Source organism: Mercenaria mercenaria, chromosome 10 (genome assembly GCF_021730395.1).
Source record: "Mercenaria mercenaria strain notata chromosome 10, MADL_Memer_1, whole genome shotgun sequence".
NCBI lineage: Eukaryota > Metazoa > Mollusca > Bivalvia > Venerida > Veneridae > Mercenaria > Mercenaria mercenaria.
The window spans coordinates 50,004,448-50,026,722 of NC_069370.1; the positions used below are offsets into that span (position 1 = coordinate 50,004,448).

General features: G+C 36.7%; 1 protein-coding gene across 2 annotated transcripts in view; it reads right to left on the reverse strand.

The window, feature by feature from the left end:
* Positions 1-184: 184 nt before the first annotated feature.
* Positions 185-22,275, reverse strand: part of LOC123561615 (NADH-ubiquinone oxidoreductase 49 kDa subunit-like) — a 41,008-nt gene continuing 18,917 nt past the window's right edge. Inside the window, exons 6-14 of one of the 2 annotated variants that reach the window (XM_045354110.2) lie at positions 21,460-21,572; positions 19,080-19,154; positions 18,466-18,629; positions 17,547-17,666; positions 9,676-9,805; positions 9,198-9,293; positions 7,452-7,535; positions 5,513-5,615; positions 185-621 (exon numbers count right to left, since the gene is read on the reverse strand). In XM_045354110.2, the coding sequence (XP_045210045.2) occupies positions 5,520-5,615; positions 7,452-7,535; positions 9,198-9,293; positions 9,676-9,805; positions 17,547-17,666; positions 18,466-18,629; positions 19,080-19,154; positions 21,460-21,572 (878 nt within the window). In that variant the 3' untranslated portion in view covers positions 185-621; positions 5,513-5,519. The remainder of the gene's footprint in view (positions 622-5,512; positions 5,616-7,451; positions 7,536-9,197; positions 9,294-9,675; positions 9,806-17,546; positions 17,667-18,465; positions 18,630-19,079; positions 19,155-21,459; positions 21,573-22,275) is intronic. The other variant, XM_045354109.2, reaches the window with a different exon arrangement.

Sequence of the window (22,275 nt, forward strand, 5' to 3'; positions counted from 1 at the left end):
CTTTACGGTCATCTACACATCTAGGTTGTTCATCTGTGAAAGTTTGAAGCAAATCAGGCTAATAGTGTGGGAGGAGTTGGACACACAAGATTTCGGGGTAGATGGACGTACGTATGGACAGCAGCAACGCTATATGCCCCCCACATAAATGTGTGGAGGCATAAAAAAAATAGCAACACCTTAGTATAACAAAACAATCTATTTTCTTTTCACATCTTTAAAAATATCTCTACAGAGCTTTAAGTGGTTATATTAAATACCATATACCAATAGATGTTGTATTAATACAACCACAAGTTCAAAAGCCTTCGACAGGTTAACACATTTAGTCCATGTACATACTCGACAACATAGGCAAATTAAAATTCAAAAGCAAATTCACTTTTTTACATCAACTTATTTGATCTGTTCTTTCCTGAAAATACTGCAGACTATTTAGTACCTGTAATGTTTCAGTTTGTAAATGTTTGCATAATAATTTAGTGTCAAACACACACAAAAATGTTCTAAAAAGCAGATAACATGTTATCGATCCACTTCTCCGAAGACAACATCTAGAGTACCAATAATAGCAACAACATCAGCCAACATGTGTGTATGTGACATGTGATCCAACCCAGCCTGAAAACAGAAAAACAAACATTATTACTATTTAATTAGGTTGCAATCTGTACCTATGTAATAAGAGGTTAATATATGGCTGTGGTGTGCCTTCTGCTTAAAATGGCTCACCTTGTGCAATAATGGCCTGAGAACTTTAGCTGGAGACCCTAAGTGTGCCAATGGCACGTTATTGGAACATTATATATAGAAACATTTTTAAAACTTTTTATGTACTTAGTTTTGTTCGGTATAATAACGCGAGGGCAGAATGTCACCCGAGGCGTAAGCCGAGTGGTGACATTCTGTTTCAAGGGTTGACAATATCAATGTCTCACATGCTGCCATATGATATTTATTTTATTATACTGAACAAAACTAAGTACATAAAAAGTTTTAAAAATGTTTCTAATTCATTTATTTCAACTGAATAGTGACGTCACTACTATATGTATACGATGTGTACAAGGGAGGCAAACATTACATGATTTGGCTAAAAAATTGAAGGAGTTATTTGCCCTTACATGACATTCAAAATATCAGCGCGGTCACATAACCTGACAGTCATTTTTGCTTGGTCATGTGTCAAAAAGGTTGAAAATGTTTTTGATAGTCAAAATATCTCTTTCTCGGGTATTGGGATTTTATCATTGTAGACAAAAGCGAGGTATAATAATTGCCAATATCTCTTGAGCAAGTCAACTTGTAATTGACAAATTTTAACATATATTTGTTGCTATTTGTAGTAAGCTATATAAAAACATATTAATATACCACTAAGGTGTGCCTCCTAACAATAATGTCACACCTAGTGCAATAATGGTTCAAAGGCAGTTGTGTAACTAGGCATGCCATTTGGGTCACCTATCTATTTATTACTGTAAACAACATATAAAATATTTCCCTGAAAATAAACATAAGACCATTACTGATCATCACCAACCATTAAAACGAAAAAACATTGTAAAGGGTACCTAAACAATACACTGACTGGGAAGACAACGCTAAATGTACTAAATTAAATCTTAAACAATTAACATACACAATATTTTTACATAAAAAGTCCTGTAACAAAATATTGAAAACAGAAATTTACTAGTTACAACATCTGTCTTTCAAATAACTGTTTTCTACAACTCTCTCTTCTCTGTTTAATCCACCTAATCCGTAACAGTTTGTTTTTTTGTGAATTGCAGCTTTATTTTGCAAGACCTAGATAAAAACTATACAGCCTAACTTGTGCTAATGGTCATCAATCTCAAGCAGCCAATGCAAATATTGCCTTTTCCCTTGACTGGCTGCCACAGATTTGATTGTAATTCATCCTAAAGGTCTCTGAAGGTGGTAGTGGGATCTTCTTTATATTTTCAAATATCTGTAATAATTTTAATTTTATGGCTACCCAATTATGCTACTACGTTTGAAGGTTCTTGGTCAAATGGGTCTAAAGATATTGGGTGGACACCGTTTTCAAGGTTCAGACCCCTGCGACCTTGGCCTTTGACTTACAGATCCCCAAAACAATTGGGAGCATCTATTTTGTAAGTACAATCATGCTATCAAGTTTGAAGGATCTGGGTTTAGTGGTTCTCAAGTTACTGGGTGGAAACCATTTTCAAGGTTCAGGCTCCTGTGACCTTGACCTCTGACTTGCTGACCCAAAAAACAATTGGGAGCATCTACTTTGTAAGTCCAATCATGCTATCAAGTTTGAAGGATCTGGGTCCAATGGTTCTCAAGTTATTGGGCAGAAACCATTTTCTAGGTACAGACCCCTAAGACCTTGACCTTTGGACCCCACAAAAAATTATAGCGGTCATTTACTTCATAACCCCAATCATGCTACTAAGTTTTAAGGATCTGGGTCAAGTGGTTCTCAAGATACTGGGTGGAAAATGTTCGCTCTACAGGCAGATGGTTGGACAGACGGACAGACAGACAGGTGCAAAGCAATATACTCCTGTTTCTTCAAAGAGGGCATGAGGAGGAATGGTGTCATAAATGGCTTTAATTTACAGTGGAAAATACCTCATCCAAATTGTTTTTTTGATGGTTAATTCACTAGAAATCAAGATATTTTGAAAATTTGAAAAGTTCCTATTACCACCCTCCAAGTTTTAGAATGATGTATAATATGAGTGGTACTGCGAAATATTTCTGGAGCTATCAGTGAAAAAACCTTGTTTCAGAAAATGTGGATCAATCAGTAGACTTGTAACTCCTGTGAAGACTGCAAATAGCAATACATGTACTGAAAATACACACAGCTGCATAATTCATAGCATACATGCAGCATGCAAAGTGCTGTACAAAAACATTTCATTCAAAACTTCCTTTGCAGTGCATATATTTCTTACAAAAACTTTTTAACACCGCCTTATTGGTCCTCAACTAATGGAACTTGTCAATGTTAGAAGTATTGAAAACAATACCTCAGTTTCTGATACCTATTAGCCTCGGAAGCAACATCTTCACACAAAGCTCAAAAATTCATTTCACCCTGATTTTGTGGTGCTTAAATTTATGTTGAGAACTGTCAGTCCTGCATATAGGAAAATCTGTGTGACATACAATTTCTATGTTACATTATATACACAAGCTTGCAATATTTCATTATTATTATGTTTAAGCATATAAATGTATACACCGGTATCCAAGTCTGATTAGCCTGCGAAGTGTGAACCCTCAGACTAAACGTTAAAAATAGTAACAGATTATATCAAAGTATTTGTATACACAGCATTTAATGAACTTGACAATGTCAATGTGTACACTGGAAACCCAATGATCAGAATATGAGCCGTGCCATGGGAAAACCAACATAGTGGGTTTGCGACCAGCATGGATCCAGACCAGCCTGCGCATCCGCGCAGTCTGGTCAGGCTCCATGCTGTTCGCTAACAGTTTCTCCAATTCCAATAGGATTTAAAAGCGAACAGCATGGAGCCTGACCAGACTGCGCGGATGCGCAGGCTGGTCTGGATCCATGCTGGTCGCATACCCACTATGTTGGTTTTCTCATGGCACGGCTCATATATTAACAAAGCTAAAACCAGTCAAGTTAACAGTTGAAAAGGCAAGCAAGAACAAATACTAGACTAAGTGAATCAAGGTAAAAATTGCACAGAAAGTAAATGTTTCAACAATAAACTGAAAAATAAGATTGTCATTTGATGTAGCATTAGACTATTACAATATGATAAAGGTACAATTTAGAGGAAGTGAATCAATTTTTCTCTGGTAAATCAATTTTCCCTTGCAAAATAGGGTTTTCACTAGTGAATCAACTTTTTCCTTCCAAATCAATTTTTCTCTAGCCCAGCAAATCAATTTTCCCTTGCAAAATAGGTTTTTCCCTGACGAAACAACTTTTTCCTTACAAATCCCTTGCAAATCAATTTTTCCCTAGCCCAGCATATCAACTGTTCCAAATCTATTTTTCCCTTGCAACACAAATTTTTCTAATGTTTTATTGCATCTTATGTATCAATTAAAATGCAATCTCTTAGATTGTTACACTTTGTTTCTTATGGGTTTACCACCACTTTTTTTGACAGTATTTCAATTAACTTAGAAAAGAACAGGCAGTGATCTGAACCTGTGTTCCTGGATTTTATAAAAGCACAGACCTGTTTTGCCCAAGTAACTGCCAACTTTTCCACTCAATTTAGAGATGGCTGGCCAATGATTTTAGGCATAAAGTCGTCTATAAAACCGTTACAGAGAACATACCCTCACCCATGTTGACTTCACAACCCCAGGATCCACAGATCTGCACTCACCCTAATGTGCCAAGCAGGCAGACAAAACTGGAATACTAAAATATGCTTGCTGTACTGTGGTTGTTGCTCTGGACAAGTCAATATACTAACATTTTGCATAAACAGGAAATTAAATACTAGTACATGCTATTGTACATAGGCGATTGCTCGTTGGAGGTTACATCAACAGGGATTATACCATATTATCAAGATTCATGTTGTTACTATTTTGGAAGAACTGCCCTATACATGTGATCTTATATTTCAAATCAAATCTTAGAACATCAAAGTATATGTTTTACAAATGTTGGAACCAATTTGAAATTTCATTCCTCTAATTTGTATCCAAAAATGTATGGTCAATATTGGAAACAGGTATGTCTTCATATATAAAGGGGTGGGGGGTGTCATTTTGTATTACAAAAATTGGGGAATTACGGATTGAATTTCATAAATTTATCAATATTATATTAATTTAAATGAGCTTTACTCATTTTATATTAGTATAGTTAATGTGTTTGATTCCTGTTATAGCATCTGCAGAAAGTACCAACCAATCACACAGGATTTCACAGATGTTAACACACGAAAAAACACATGTTATCTCTACATCGTAAAAAAATTCAATTTCTAGTTTCAATTTTTCTGTAATACTGAACTTTGTACAACATTAATATTTTCTGATTAAATGCTAGGTTTTTAAAATCATAAATGTGTAACACTTTAACATATCTGCATCCAATGTTGACATAAGCTATGAAATGGAAAAAGCAGGTAAAAATACTGAGTCCAGAAATACTGTAATATTCAAGCCAGGCAGCCTATTTTGGTCTATGTGTAAAAACATAACTGATTGTATACGAAGTATTTCAAATGACTTTCGTGTAGTCATTTTTTAGGAACCCAAGCATTTAATAATAAAACATTATTTAATTTCCTTGACATAACATATTTTGGTTTTGGCTAAAACTGCTATTTTATGGGTTTGTGAATGTGTAAACTGATAAGAAATAAAGATTTCATTTGTTCATTAGTTTTAATTTTCGTATTTTCAAATTAATGGCCCAATGAATATTAATCATGGTGTCAAAGTGAAGTTACAGTTATGAATTAATCATAGACCAACTACAAACATTTAGAATCATTTTTGCCTGCATCTTAACGATCCACTTCTCCGAACACAATATCCAGAGAGCCTATAATGGCGACCAAATCTGCCAGCATGTGTGTGTGGCAGAGAAAGTCAAGTGCTGCCTGAAATGTAGCCAGTATAAATCAATAATAACAAATTTGATCCTGTGTAACGTGCAAAGATATTACTCCTGCTATTGAAAATTCAAGGTGTTTTTTAGCTATTGTTGGGTTTAAAGACACACAAATAAGGTCAAATGCTGACTTTTCCAGCTATGACGGTGGAGAAAGACCCTAGGTGACCATCCAGGCACTGTTTAATGCACTGGCGGGCACCTGGGTAGAACAACCGACCTTCTATAAGCTAGCTGGATGACTTCTTCTCATGAAGAATTGTACAATCAAAGTGAGGTTTCGAACCAAAATTGTTGAGGGGCAAATGAGAGTCAGTGATCTTAACTGGTCGGCCATGGAGGCCCCTGAACTCAAGGGTAAAGTACAGTAAACACATACAACAGTAGGCCAAAAGCCCTCCACCTTTGGTTTTCTTTAATGAATATTCAAAATTTTAAAATCAAAAGACTGTTAACACAGTGTAAAACACCAGTTCCTCATGTTATTCAGGGTTCTGAGCCATCCGTTTAACAACCAAAACATACATGTAGGCCATGTAACATTAGAAATTTCAGTGCTCTTTGCTTTCACAATACGATTTCAACAAATTATGGTACATGATAAAACCACCCTCACTACACTTTCAAATAACATATAACATGATATAAACATTCACAATAACTTTATGGTTTTATATACAGCTGTAATGAGTAATTATGATTTCCTTAATTTAATGTGAATAAATTTTGATGACAGAACTTATTTCTCCAATCTTTTGCAAATAGATGATATTGTCCTCCACGACTTTTATTTGAAATTGTGTGCTCCATGAAGTCCATTCAATATCTGCAACAGAATTCCATTTAAGCTGGTGTAAGGGGGAGGAGGGGTGCTGCACTTTGCATTACCTCTCATGAACAGACTTGATCAAACAAGTCTGCTATTATTTTTCTTTGTTGCATTCTATGCTTCCAAAGAACCTTCTAATAGATTTTATTAAGGAGTATTCTAACTTGTATTTTTTTCTCCAAATCTAGGCTGCATTTTTTTCTCTCTCATGTTACAACTTGAAGAGTTTCCTTAATCCAATAAAACAGAACATTTTCTTTATCCATTCATCCATAAATAAATTAATTATAAACTCAAATTCATCGAAAAATGAACAATGACATAATCCAAGAGAATATCGTAATGTGAAAATTCTGTATCAGCTGATTTACCCTGACTGTCAAAGCTGCGAACAATTTTGACACCTAAGCTAGAGTAAGACAATAAAAAACAACAAAAAACAATTAATTCACAGGGTCTGCGTGTTAGGCTTGAGTGATCAAGTTACTGATGCTCCCAGCTGAGTGGTAACTTCATATAGAAAATATATATCGAAAACAACCAGGACCACGTAAATTGTTCAAGCGAGCCTTGGTGCTCAAACCATTGATGCTCTGAGTGATGAGTGGTGTTTCACTGTTTAGCAAAAATTAAAAATATTTAAGGTGATACTTAAAAGTTCTAAAACTTAATTATGTGAATGCTCTGTCTTTTGTTAACTCCTAACACTATCAGGGAAGATTTACCAAACTTAAGATCAAAGTCTTAAATGCACTGACTTTTGTTCACTCTTGGCATAAAATTTAGCAATCTTAATGTATAACTCATGATACAATCTGTTTTTACCAGGAAAAATGGAGAGAAAAAAATTAACCTAATGCTTCCTCCAAAACTATTATGCTTATTGCCTACAATCCATAAGCTCATTATTTTTCCAGTATGGAAGTAATCATCAAGAGTAAGACTAGCTTTAACAACTTCGAGTCAGAATGTAAAATTGTGAATGGTGTAACTTACCAAGTGAGCAAATCCTGGTGCCTTGATTTTACATCTGTATGGTTTGTTAGATCCATCAGAAACTAGATATACTCCAAATTCACCCTGTAAACAACCACAATATATATTCCTAAACAGTTAAATTTTGCTGAATCAAGCCACAGACATGGGACTCTGGTAGTTTATTTATTTATTTTGTTGGGTTTAACATCGCACCGACACAATTTTAGGTCATATGGTGACTCTCCAGCTTTGATGGTGGAAGAAGACCATAGGTGCCCCTCCGTGCATCATTTCACCACGAGCCGGCACCTGGGTAGAATCACCTATTATCCATAAGCCAGCTGGAAGGCTTCCTCACATGAAGAATTCAACAACCCAAGTGAGGCTTGAACCCATATCAATGAGGGGCAAGTGGTTTGAAGTCAGCGACCGTAACCACTCGGCCATAGAGGCCCCTGAGACACAGGTACAAAATCAATTCCATGTCTCTGTATAATATAACAGATTCTAATGTAGTTAACCCAGTCTTTGTACGATACTGCAAAATATCTAATTTTCTTGGCGTAAAACCAAGTTTTTGTCAAAACAGTGATCTTGTAGGGATATATATTCATAGTTTTCAAGATAAAGGAAGTTGGAATTTTATTCATTAGATGGGATTTACATTTGTGAATTGACACAACCATGAAATCCATAAAAATAGTCCCCAACCAATAATGATGATTTAACAGCAAATACAAACTTGAATGTTTGTCTGCAAAATTCATATACAACAGACACTAGAGATGCTTTTGAGAAAAGCGCATGTCTCCCACAACTGCCCTAATTGAAAAATGTCTAGTTTCTCTCGATGGCTTTGATGAGTGGACCCTCTTGAAAAATGTCTAGTTTCTCTCGATGGCTTTGGTGAGTGGACCCAATCAGTAATTCAAGGGCCATAATTCAAAAGTGCCTGGGTGGATTTGGCTAGTTATCGAACTTGGCCAAGGTCTTATGGTCAAATACATTTTGTTCAAGTTTGGTGAAGATTGGATGAGCAATGTTCAACTTAGAGTGCAGTAAAGCTTTGTGACAGACAGACACACACACAGACTAGAGTAAATCAATATGTCTACCACACCACTGTGTGATGGGAGACATAATTACTCTACCACCTGTCTGTGAATACTATGAAATTATTATATATAATTAACATGTCTGGCACTTGATTTCTCACAGTCACAAGTGAAGCACTATGATCTTACTTCAACAAGAAACTGAAGTTTGAGGATTTGGGGCATGGTGCCTATGGCGAATTCTAACAAGTCTTCATTTGTTTGTGAGAAATCAAGCTTTGCATGTTCTGTGATAAAACAGTGGTTTGAAACATGCAGGAGGAGAGAACATTTCTGACATCAAATTTTGTTGCACAACTCCAGGTTTATTACCATGCATTGTATTATGTATTTATATCAGCAGAATTTTTATTATTATATTTTTAGGAGAATATTGAAATGAACAAAATCAAGGCCTTTGTGTGGTTTGTTGTCTGATATATCACCGCTCACTGAAATTTAATCACTTGGGCAAATGCCACCAAGTCTACCATCTGATTTCTGAACTGTGGTATATCAGAAAACAAACATTCAGAATGACTTGATTATTTTATTAATACATGCAGTCCTGGAGATCAAGTAAGGCCTATATATTGGTAGCTCCTTCCAAGTAAGTTAGCCAGACAGAGTGAAAATCTAACCCTTGCATTTAACAAACAAGAACTTATACCTTTGGTGCTTCTGTTGCAACGTATGTAGAACCTGGTGGAACATTGTAACCCTCAGAGTACAGCTTGAAATGATGGATCAAAGATTCCATTGAGTTCTAAAATGAAAATTAATTCTCTCAAATAAATAAAAAATATTACTTCAATTGTGCATAACTGAAAGTAACTCCGACGAAAAAAAAACAACATAATATTAAATCAATTACAACAACAATAAATATCTTTAATGCAAAAATCAAGACATTGATCAATTATGAAATTACATTTAAGATCCCCATAAAGTGCAAATTCATAAAATGATGCCTTTATACATTTGAAAATGTAGCATTAAACACCTTATTGGTGAATATATCTATCATTTTACACTCCAGAGTTGTAGACATTTGGATGAGCAAATAACCTATCTAGTTATCTGACGACTGCTTAACAAAAGAAGTTGTACTTCTGTCATATTTTAATTTAATAACTCCATATTATTACCTTCATTTCTGCACGTTTAGGAGGCGACACTTTATGATCATCAGTTTTAATCTCACCGGCTGGCATTTTATTTAAACACTGGTGGATTATACGTAAACTCTGTCGCATCTCCTCCATACGACACAAGTATCTGTGATGAAAGAGAAGCAATACTGTCATATATTTGTACCAAAATATACCTGTACTAAAAGATCCTCTGCTTGTAATTCAAGAGAGCATCAATAACTAAATTACTCGATAATGTGAATTATTAATTTTGTGTTTGCAATTTTTCCTGTATGTTTGTTAATACATTTCCCTAGCTCAAGCATCTATAACTCAAAATCTTATTCCAATCAAAATGTGACTCAGTCTCAACTAAAACTAGAAGATGCTTTTGTTAAAAAGCGTATGTCTCCCCCAATGCAAAGTTGTATATGCAAGAAGTCAATAGGGGACAAGAGCGAAAGTCTAAGAGACACTGATGGTTGGCTGCAATAGGGATAACCTACTTGGCATGACCAATCATCCTATGAAGTTTCAACATTCTGGGCCTAGTGGTTCTCAAGTTATGAATTGGATATGGTTTTCCATGATCGGGCTCCTGTGACCTTGACCTTTGATCAAGTGACCCCAAAATCATAAGGGGTCATCTACTCTGCATGTCCAATTATATATTAAGTTTCGACATTCTTGGTCAAGTGGTTCTCAAGTTATTGACTGGAAAAAGTTTTCTATGTTCAGCCCCCTGTGACCTTGACCTTTGATGGAGTAACCCTAAAATCAATAGGGGTCATCTACTCTGCATGTCCAATCATCCTATAAAGTTTCAACATTCTGGGTCAAGTGGTTCTCAAGTTACTGACCGGCCACGGTTTTCCATGTTCAGGCCCCTGTAACCTTGACCTTTAACAGAATTACCCCAAAATCGATATGGGTCATCTCTGCATGACCAATCATCCTATGAAGTTTCAACATTCTGGGTCAGGCGGTTTTCAAGTTATTGACCGGAAATGGTTTTCCATGTTCAGGCCCCAGTGACCTTGACCTTTAGGCAGTGATCCCAAGTTTCAACATTCTAGGTCAACTGGTTCTCAAGTTATTGATCGGGATGTTTTTTCATGTTCGGGCCCCTGTGACCTTGACCTTTAACAGAGTGATCCCAAAATCAATAGGGGTCATCTACTTTGCATGACCAATCATCCTATGAAGTTTCAACATTCTGGGTCAAGTGGTTCTGAAGTTACTGACCAGAAATGGTTTTCCATGTTCAGGCCCCTGTGACCTTGACCTTTAACAGAGTGACCCCAAAATCAATAGGGGTTATCTACTCTGCATGATCAATCATCCTATGAAGTTTCAACATTCTGGGTCAAGTGGTTCTCAAGTTATTGATCAGAAATGGTTTTCCTTGTTCAGGCCCTTGTGACCTTGACCTTTAATGCAGTGACCCCAAAATTAAGAGGGGCCATCTACTCTGCATGACCAATCATCCTATGAAGTTTCAACATTCTGGGTCAAGTGGTTCTCAAGTTATTGATCCGAAATGGTTTTCCATGTTCAGGCCCCTGTGACCTTGATCTTTGACGGAGTGACCCCCAAAAGCAATAGCGATCGTCTACTCCATAAGGCCTGTCATCCTATAAAGTTTGCAGATTCTAGGTCAAATGGTTCTCCAGTTATTGCTCGGAAATGAAGTTTGACGTATGTACGGACAGATGGACAGGGCAAAAACAATATGTCTCTCCCAGTTTGGGGAGAGACAAAATTTGACGCACTGCAACCCTGTTTTGTGAAATAGTAACTTCGTCTCAGCTGTTTTCAGCATTTTGATGTACATAGTGGTATCCTGATCTAGGTGTGACATCATGTTTTTGCAAATGAAACCAGTCGTGTCTTATATCTCCTAGCATACTTAAGAATCTTTTAATTTCGTTTGCATGAAATTTCCTGTTTCTGTCCAATAAAGGAATTTTGTGGGGGCAGGAATTCCCAATTTTCAGATTGTAAAGATAAAACAAGAGGGCCAAAATAGCCCTATATCGCTCACCTGTTATCATTGCACTTAAGGACAAGAAGGTCAAAACATCATAATCAAGATCAATCAAAAGAATTATGAGAAAATATAGTTGAAATTTTCTTCAAATAAAATTATTTTCAAATCAGGCCAGTAGTTTCATGCCTGAAAGATTACATCAGAGGAGGTTAGGAGCAAAATTTTGACTGATGAAGCCAAGGACAGGAACAACAAAGGGAAGAAATTAACCAAAATTTAAAAAAAAAATCTTACAAGGTACAGATATGTCAAACTACACCTAAAAATTGGAGGTACCATCCATGTTGTACCGCAGAAAAGTGGTCTTGGTTTTTCCCTACGGCCAATAATAAACAAGAGGACCATGATGGTCCTGAATCGCTCACCTATCCCCACATGACCCAGTGTTGAACTGAATATGATGTTGTTATTTCTATTATTTGACATACTGACCTAGTTTTTGAGCAGAGGTGACCTAGATATCATCAAAATAAAAAATTCTGACCAATTTTCATGAAGATCCATTGAAAAGTATGTCCTCTAGAGAGGTCACAAGGTTTTTCTATTATTTGACCTAATGACCAAGTTTTTGAAGGCATGTGATCCACTTTTTAACTTGATCTAGATATCATCAAGGTGAACATTCTCACCAAATTTCATGAAGATCTCATGAAAAATATGGCCTCTAGAGAGGTCACAAGGTTTTTCTATTTTTCGACCTACTGACCTAGTTTTTGACTGCACATGACCCAGTTTCCAACTTGACTTAGATATCATCAAGCTGAAAACTCTCACCAATTTTCATGAAGATCCATTGAGAAATATGGCCTCTAGAGAGGTCACAAGGTTTTTCTATTTTTAGACCTACTGACCTAGTTTATGAAGGCACGTGACCCACTTTCGAACTTGACCTAGATATCATCAAGGTGAACATTCTCACCAGTTTTCATGAAGATCTAATGAAAAATATGGCCTTTAGGGAGGTCACAAGGTTTTTCTATTTTTCAACCTACTGACCTAGTTTTTGACCACATGTGACCCAGTTATAAACTTGACTTAGATATCATCAAGCTGAACACCCTCACCAATTTTCATGAAGATCCATTGAGAAATATGGCCTCTAGAGACGTCACAATGTTTTTCTATTTTAAGACCTACTGACCTAGTTTTTGACCAAACGTGACCCAGTTTCGAACTTGACCTAGATATCATCAAGCTGAACACCCTCACCAATTTTCATGAAGATACATTGAGAAATATGGCCTCTAGAGACGTCACAATGTTTTTCTATTTTTAGACCTACTGACCTAGTTTTTGATCACACGTGACCCAGTTATAAACTTGATCTAGATATCATCAAGCTGAACACCCTCACCAATTTTCATGAAGATCCATTGAGAAATATGGCCTCTAGAGACATCACAATGTTTTTCTATTTTTAGACCTACTAACCTAGTTTTTGACCGCACGTGACCCAGTTTCGAACTTGACCTAGATATCATCAAGATGAACATTCTGATCAATTTTCATGAAGATCTCTTGAAAAATATGGCCTCTAGAGAGGTCACTATGTTTTTCTATTTTTACATTGGTGAAAGTTAGAAAAACTGAAAATACTGAAAGAAATATCTGGGGGCCAGGGGGCCGATAGGGCCCCCGGTGGGTCCAGGGCAAAGCCCTGGCTAGGGGTCCAGGGTGCCAGCGGCCCCCGGAAGCTCATGAAATACAGCAATTTCAAAGTACTGTACAAAGCTTTTCCTGATAAGTAGAGTCCTCTGTATTTCAGTTTTGGAGACTTCTGCAAACAACAATTCAACACCTTATTTTTCAAAAATTAATTTGTAATTTTATTATTTCCACACTATTTCACAATATACAATGTGATTACATTCAAATTCTTATCATTGTTATTGTTTGTTGTCTCATTGGTATACAGTGATAAGATCTGTCCTTCAAGATTTTTCTTTAGGTCATCCTTCTAACTTTTGGCAATGCTATGTGTGTTTACGTATGTGCCACTGGTTATGGCATGTTGTTTATCCACCCTGTCTTGCATAGATTCAGTGTTCTTAGTACCATTAGAAGAACCTGGCAGAACCTGGAAGTAAATAAATGGACCAAGTATTAAATGACATACAAAACTATACAGACGAGCCATAAAAGACAAGAAGTCCCAAATTTAGACATATATATTAAAAAAATTGGGCATGAGCTCCCCTAAGAAATTGGCTTCTTTGGTTTAAACTGACACTTTGCTGCTGGGCTCATAAGTTCAGGGCAAGTTAAACTAATATTTACTCAGAATTAACAGACCAGTCCCAGCAAGCAACAGTGTATATGGCCAGTAAAGCAAGGAGAAGACAGAAAAAAGGAAGAGGGTGGGGTCACATCCATGCCAAAATTGCCTGAATTAAGGATACAATAATGTATGAAGTTCAGGTAACACTGTTAAAGACTGTTTTTCAGTATTTTGGAGTATGTGTAATACCATTTGAATTTGAGGCATACTTGTCATGGATGCTTGTGAGTTTTAGTACCTCTCTTCCATATAGATTAAGCATTTATAAACAAATAATGAAAAATCATCTCACCTCAGTTTTCACAACTCGAGTGTTTTTTTCTGTGTTTGCCGTCCTCGCAGTGAAGTCTGATACCTTTCTTTCCATTGGATTTGTAATTAATCGTTTGTGCAATATGCAACACATCAAATATGTATGTAGCTAGGTCTCACTATCAGACCATTTCAACCTCTCAGAATCGAACTCGGACAACTGCCATCGCCGTTAAATTTTGTTCTTGGCTTGTTTCTCAATCTCCTTGGTGTTTTAATCCGTTGGTAGAAACTTCATGATGGTCAGATCGGTCATTTTCTTCAATATTGTGAACAATCGAAATTTCTGCCTCCGATTAGCAGTAATCAACAGGTTTTTGGTTGTCGTAAAAGGAGGTCATAAAGTATCACGCGTGCTGAAATGATTCGTTAACCATCGGTTACAAACGGTTACACACGGAAATTTCAAATAGAATCTTCACTCATATCCGCGGAAATAACCGATCTACAGTCTATTTTTGGATGAATAATCGCCAGCGTCCGGTTATTTTCGGCTATAGAATAATGTTACATACGGTATTCCTAACGGAAAAGGACGATGCAAGTGTTGCAATCAGCGCTATTTTAGCATCCTGGAAAATATGAATGCCATTATTTTGCCATTGATAGACGACCGCACTGGAACAATGACTACGGGACGAGTTGACTTGATACCCTCCCCCCCCCCCCCTCTCCCCGAAAATCTCATCGGATTTACACGATTTGGAAAAATGACTTTTGGGAAGGTCCAAAATACGGAATTCCGTCATAATACGGAAAACTTTCACCCATGTTTTTAGATCTACTGACCTAGTTATTGACCGCACGTGATCCAGTTTCTAACTTGATCTAGATATCATCAAGGTGAACATTCTGACTAATTTTCATAAAGATCCCATGAAAAATATGGCCTCTAGAGTGGTCACAAAGTTTTTCTATTTTCAGATCTACTGACCTAGTTTTTGACCGCACATGACCCAGTTTTGAACTTGACCTAGATAACATCAAGGTGAACATTCTGACCAATTTTCATGAAGATCCATTGAGAAATATGGCCTCTAGCGAAGTCACAATGTTTTTCTATTTTTAGACCTACTGACCTAGTTTTTGACCGCACGTGACCCAGTTTCAAACTTGACCTAGATATCATCAAGGTTAACATTCTGACCAATTTTCATGAAAATCCATTGAGAAATATGGCCTCTAGAAGGGTCACAAGGTTTTTCTATTTTTAGACCTACTGACCTAGCTTTTGACCCCACGTGACCCAGTTTTGAACTTGACCTAGATTTCATCAAGGTGAACATTCTGACCAATTTTCATGAAGATCTCATGAAAAATATGGCCTCTAGAGAGGTCACAAGGTTTTTCTATTTTTAGACCTACTGACCTACTTTTTGGCCGCACCTGACCCAGTTTGAACTTGACCTAGAATTTACCAAGATGAACATTCTGACCCATTTTCATAAAGATCCCATGAAAACTGTGACCTCTAGAGATGTCACAAGGAAAAGTTTACGGACGCACGGACGACGGACGCTGCGTGATCACAAAAGCTCACCTTGTCACTTCGTGACAGGTGAGCTAAAAAGTTACTAAATAAGCTATTGATAGTAACATAAAAGGGAAGTAAGAGTTACAAAGCGGAAAGGAAATTGCTAACCAACAGACATACAGACAGACAGACACCGAGGCGATAACATAATATGTCCCTTCGGGCAAATAAAAAAGAAACGAGATCTTATAGTGATACAAGTTGTGTGCAAGTTTGGTTAAAATCAATGCAGCTGCTATTGTGCAGACAAGGTCAAAATAGCTAATTTTGGCCCTTTCAGGGGCCATAACTCTGGAACCCATAATGGAATCTGGCTGGTTCAAGGAAAGAACCAAGATCTTATGGTGACATGTTTTGTGCAAGTTTGATTAAATTCAAATCATAAATGAAGCTACTATTGTGCAGACAAGGTCAAAATAGCTAATTCTGGTCCTATCAGGGGCCATAACTCTGGAACCCATAATGGAATCTGGCCAGTTGAAGAAAGAAACCAAGATCTTGTGGTGATACAAGTTGTGTGCAAGTTTGGTTAAAATCAAATCATAAATGAAGCTGTTATTGTGCAGACAAGGTCAAAAAAGCTAATTCTGGTCCTTTCAGGGGCCATAACTCTGGAACCCATTATGGGATCTGGTTGGTTCAAAAAAGGAACCAAGATCTTATGGTACACAAGTTTTGTGCAAGTTTGATTAAATTCAAATCTTAAATGAAGCTGCTACTGTGCAGACAAGGTCAAAATAACTAATTCTGACCCTTTCAAGGACCGTAACTCTGGAACCCATAATGGAATCTGGCCGGTTCAAGAAAGGAACCAAGACCTTATGGTGACACAAGTTTTGTGCAAGTTTGATTAAATTCAAATCATAAATGAAGCTGCTATTGTGCAGACAAGGTCTAAATAGCTAATTCTGGCCCTTTCAGGGGCCATAACTCAGGAAACTGTAAAGGATTGTGGCCAGTTCAAGAAAGGAACTAAGATCTTATGGTGATACAAGTTGTGTGTAAGTTTGGTAAAAATCAAATCATAAATAAAGCTGCTATTGTGCAGACAAGGTCAAAATAGCCCATTTTGGCTCTTCAGGGGCCATAACTCTGGAATCCATAAAGGGATCTGGCCAGTTCAAGAAAGGAACCAAGATCTTATGGTGATACAAGTTGTGTGCAAGTCTGGTTAAAATAAAATCATAAATGAAACCACTATCGTGCAGACAAGAAATTGTTGAAGCACAAAAATGCAAATTCTGGCCCTTTAAGGGGCAATAACTCTAGAACCCATTATGGGATTTGGCCAGTTTTCGAAAGGAACTGAGATATCATGCCAATACAAGTTCTGTACAAGTTTGATCAAAATTGCTTGCAAAATGTGGTCTCTATCTTGTTCACAAGAAATTGTGGACGGACGACGGATGCAGGGCGATCACAAAAGCTCACCCTGTCACTATGTGACAGGTGAGCTAATAAAAGGGAAGTGAGAGTTTGTTGGGATTTAATTTTGTGGAATGACCCAACCACGAATTCCACAAAAATTAGTAATTCCACAAAAATTAGCAATTCCACAAAAATTAGTATCTAAAGTACCAGTATACTAATGATATCACAGTAGTCTGATTAAATATGTTCTTTAACTTTTTTAACTTTTCCTGCTGTTGATATACAAAACACTATTTTTTTATTTGTTTGACCTGAATTTGTTTATATGTTAATGCTTTTACCTGTCGTAGCAATCGCCACGTGTACCAATTGGAATATCAAATTCTACTTTGTCATATGCATCGTAAGGCTGCTGTTTCCTAAGATCCCACTTGATACCAGATCCTCGTAACATTACACCACTGTAACATAAAACAGAATATAGAATTTTTACATCTGACTTATTGAATTTAAATCTAGGATGTGTGTAACAGATTATACTCCAAAGGATGATATCCACACCTTGTATATATTTGTCAAACTTATATAAATCCCATGCAGCATCACTTGATGGAAATAGATTGTACTCTTCATTTAAAGAAAGGATTGTACACGTTCCCAATTGTGAGAATTAGCAAAGTCTTTTTTTTTTCACAACAAAAAATATTTCTGAAGATTTCAATAATGCTGCATAAAGGACTTCAAGAATAAACTTTGCCAATATTCTGATAAATTCTTTAATAATCAATTAAGAATTAAAAGTTTCTAATGGTTTAACAGATTACTACGTTTGAAATTTTCATCACCCAGATAGACCTAAAACGGAAGATGATGCCAAAAGCTATGTACATTTTCTCTATTTTTAATATTCCAGCAATATATGGTTGTTGTTGGTTTTGTTTTCCTTTTTCAACCTTTTGGCCACTTCAATCCATTTAAATTTTTCTTTTTTTTAGTTTTAGATCAAACTGACACCATTTAGTTGATACAACCACTTTCCAGCTTTTAACAAAGATATGTGCAGTATTTCTAGCTCGATATCTTGCTCGAACAACTAACCTTCTTCAATCTATCTTGATGACTTTCATATATGTCAACATGAACACCTCTAGACCTCACAGGGGTAAGAGACAACAGAGTGAAAACTGACAAAATTTACCAATAGGCTAGTGACTTTAGAAAGTTTTCTGTATCAATATTGTCCTCTCTGAAAGATCTTACCTGAATCCATAAAGAAGAGCATCCTCTGCTGAGATTACACCCACATCTATAGTTCTGTGTTTCCATATTCTGTTTGCTGACAGGACATCATCCACCTCATCTATACGCTGACCAAATTGCTCAATAAACTGATAGATGTCATCCATCAGTCCAAGAGGGATATCCTGTAAATAGCAGAATGACACAGAAAATGTTATAACACTGTGAAAACATACTCCCTGAAATGGGGAAATAACTCCTTACTGGGGGAAATATTCTGTACAAATAATTTCTTTCATAATTACCTCTCTTCAGCAATAAAAAGGCTCCAGAACTGAAGTAAGCTGAATGTAGACAAATATTCACTAATGAAAAGTCTAGAAAACAAAGTTGAGAGTAAACACACATGTACCAGTGAAAAGCTTCGAGAACCAATGTAAGCTGAGGTTAGATATTTATATATAGAATCATATTTACCAGTGAGAAGCCTAGATGGTAAACATAAGCCAAATAGTATCAAATACCGGTATTACCAGTTGAACACCTCCTTGGTGGACTTGAGTAGTGTATAAATGTATATTCACAAGTGACATGCCTTGATGGTGGATGCTAACTGAGTATAAACAAATATTTACCAATGCAACGCCTCCAGGGCGGACATAAGCTGCATGCATTCTAGCACCTGATGCTCTTTCGTAAAATTCCAAAATCTGAAAAAGACATATTTCAGGTTTTTTTTTTTTTCTCTTGTAAGTCTGCAACATTTCAAGTTGCATTTATAAATCTTATACCACACAAGTTTGTTTGTTTTGGGTTTAGTGTTGTTTTTTCAACAGTATATTAGTTAAGTTAAGCAGATAATTTGCCTAACCAGTGTTCCTGGACTCTGTACTGGTACTTCTTGACCTTTACAGATGCAGTACTGGTCTTCGATGCGACATGTCTTGTTATGGTAAATGTTTGTGCCAAGCTACTTGAATATCCATGCATGAATAAAAGAGAGCCATTGCAACTTTTAGTCACTCGCCTGAACTTGACCATCTGACCTTGAATATATCTGTGATATACTGAACATCAAATGAAAACAACTGTGTTTAGTGTAAAAAGCACAAAACAGGTGACCAAATGCCCCCCTTCCAAACGAATCTGACAGAGAAAAGTACAAAGATGCTATTGACCAAGTTTATTGAAGATCAGCCAAGCAGTTCAAGGGTAAAAAGTCATTAAGAGATATTTCTATTTTTAACACTAGTGCCCAGGTGCACCAGTTCGGAGAAATTTAACACAGTAAGGTCTATATAAATATGCTACAGGCTAAGTTTCACGAATATCCATCAAGTGCTTCATGAAACAAGAGCTATCACTATTGGTGACAAATGCCCCCGAAGCCTGCCCAAGAATGCTACAGTTGTATGCACAAAAAAATCGATCATGGACCAGACAAGAAACACCTTTGACTTCTAAATGTGACCTTGACCTTGGAGCTAGGGGTCTGGGTCTTGTGTATGACACCTCATCTCATTATAGGGGGGAAAAAACATTTATGCCAAGTAATTTCAATATCCCTTCATCAACGGCAGAGTAATGGACCATACAAGAAACAGACCTTGTTAACGTTTAACCTCTAAGTGAGACCTTGACATTAGAGCTAGGGGTCTGGATCTTGCGAACGACATGTCGTCTCATTATGAGGAACATTTATGCAAAGTAATTTCAAAATCCCTTAATGAATGGCAGAGTTATGGACCAGACACGAAACAGACCCTGTTAACCTTTGACTTCTAAGTGTGACCTTGACCTTGGAGCTAGGGGTCTGGGTCTCAAGCATAACATATTGTCTCATTATGATAAACATTTATGCCAAGTTATTTCAAAATCCCTTTACGGATGGAAGAGTTACAGCCCGGACAAGAATTTACCAGACGCATGCACGGGCTCATGGATGCACGCACAGATGTACTGTGCGATTTTAATATGCCCAGCTTTGGGGGCATAAAAAATTATTTAAAGGCATTACTATTCTTAGCTCTAGTGGCCATGAAAAGGGGCTGTGCCCCTATTTGGACAAAGTGGAGAGAGGACCTTATAACGATGCTAGTGACCAAGTATGATTAAAATAAATAAAGTGGTTCATAAGAAACTGTTTTTGCCAAGTGCCCCTATCTGAACAAACTTGGTGAATGTCCTAATAATAAAGCTACAAACCGACCTTGATAAAGATTCATCAAACAGCTTATGAGAAGATGCTATTTGAAGGTATTTCTATTTTTAGCTCTAGTGACTCCTACAAGTGGCCAAGCATCCCAATTTGAATAATTTGGGAGAGGCCCTTATAATGATGTTACATAACTAATTAGATGGAGATCCATCAAGTAAATGACAAGACGATAAGAAGCTGTTAAAAGTTTTTTTTCTATTTTTAGCTCTAGCTGCCCCTATATGAGACCAAGCGTTCCCATTTGAATGAATTTGGGGGAAAGCCTTATAAAGACCATTAGATGCCACCAACAGAGTTTAATGAAGATCTATCAAGCAGTTCATGAAAAAAGTTGCTTTACAGTATTTCTATCTTTAGCTCTAGTGGAAATTGAAAGGGGCCAAGGGTCCCAATTTTGGACATAATTGAAACATGATACACAACAAGTTTGATGAAGATCCTTTAATTGGTTCATGAAATGAAATCATTCAAACGTATTTCTGTTTTTAGCTCTAATGGCTTCTACTCTAACCCTGGAATGGGTCAATTGCCAAAATTGAACAGACATGAGAGAGGACATTACAATGATGCTACAGATTGAGTCTGATGAAGAACCATCATGAATTCATGGGAAGAAATTGTTAAAAGATATTTCTATTTTGAGCTTTAGAAGCCCTCTAAAGGGACTAATTGCCCGCATTTGAACAAACTTGCCAGAAGACTTGTAAATTGTGAATGATAGATGCTGAACCATTCACCCATACTAATAGCTCTTCCTGAACCTTCAGTTCAGGTAAGCTAAAAACTTGGTTATTTACCTTTTCTCTCTCCTCAAACAGCCAGAAAAATGGTGTCATCGCTCCTACATCAAGTGCGTGCGTACCAATACCCATACAATGGTTTAATATTCTAGTCAGTTCAGCAAACATCACTGAAATATAACAGTAGGTCAATAATAGGTCTATATCGCTCAACTCACTGAAAAGCGTACATGATATTTGATGCTGTATACCTGATGTAAGTCTATATAAAACAAGTAGACACCCCGAGGGCAGAACAAATTTTTACCATAGGAATTCTTAGTAGGTGTAATAAGACCAAAACGGGTATAGCTACAGAACAAATAATCAGACATGAAAGTCTCGAAAATATGTGCATGTTCATTTCATGCTTATAAAGCATACCAAGTTCTGTCTCATTTGGATGGAAAATGAAGAGTGGAGTATTCAAAATTCCTATGAAGTTGAAAGGTTCAAAAAGGGGACATAACTCAAACATTAACAATCAGAAATCAAAGTCCTGAAAATATGCAAATGCCTTTGACACTGGGAGCATAAAAATATGACGGGGATAATGCTGCAGGCATAAGTGGGCACCTGGGTAGAACCTCAACCTCCCATAAGCAAAATGACTGACTTTCTCACATGAAGAATTCTTCACCCCCAGTGAGGATTTGAACCTACATCAAACCTGCCGTACGGCAGGCAGACAGAGTGATTATAATAAGGCTTTCACTAGAAATGGGACCTTAAAAATCAAATCTTTAGAACTCAGAACAGAATAAGAGTGCCAGACTGTCACAAAATATGCCCGTCTAAATATTCAGTTACGTATCATAAAGGTAATAATGCTGA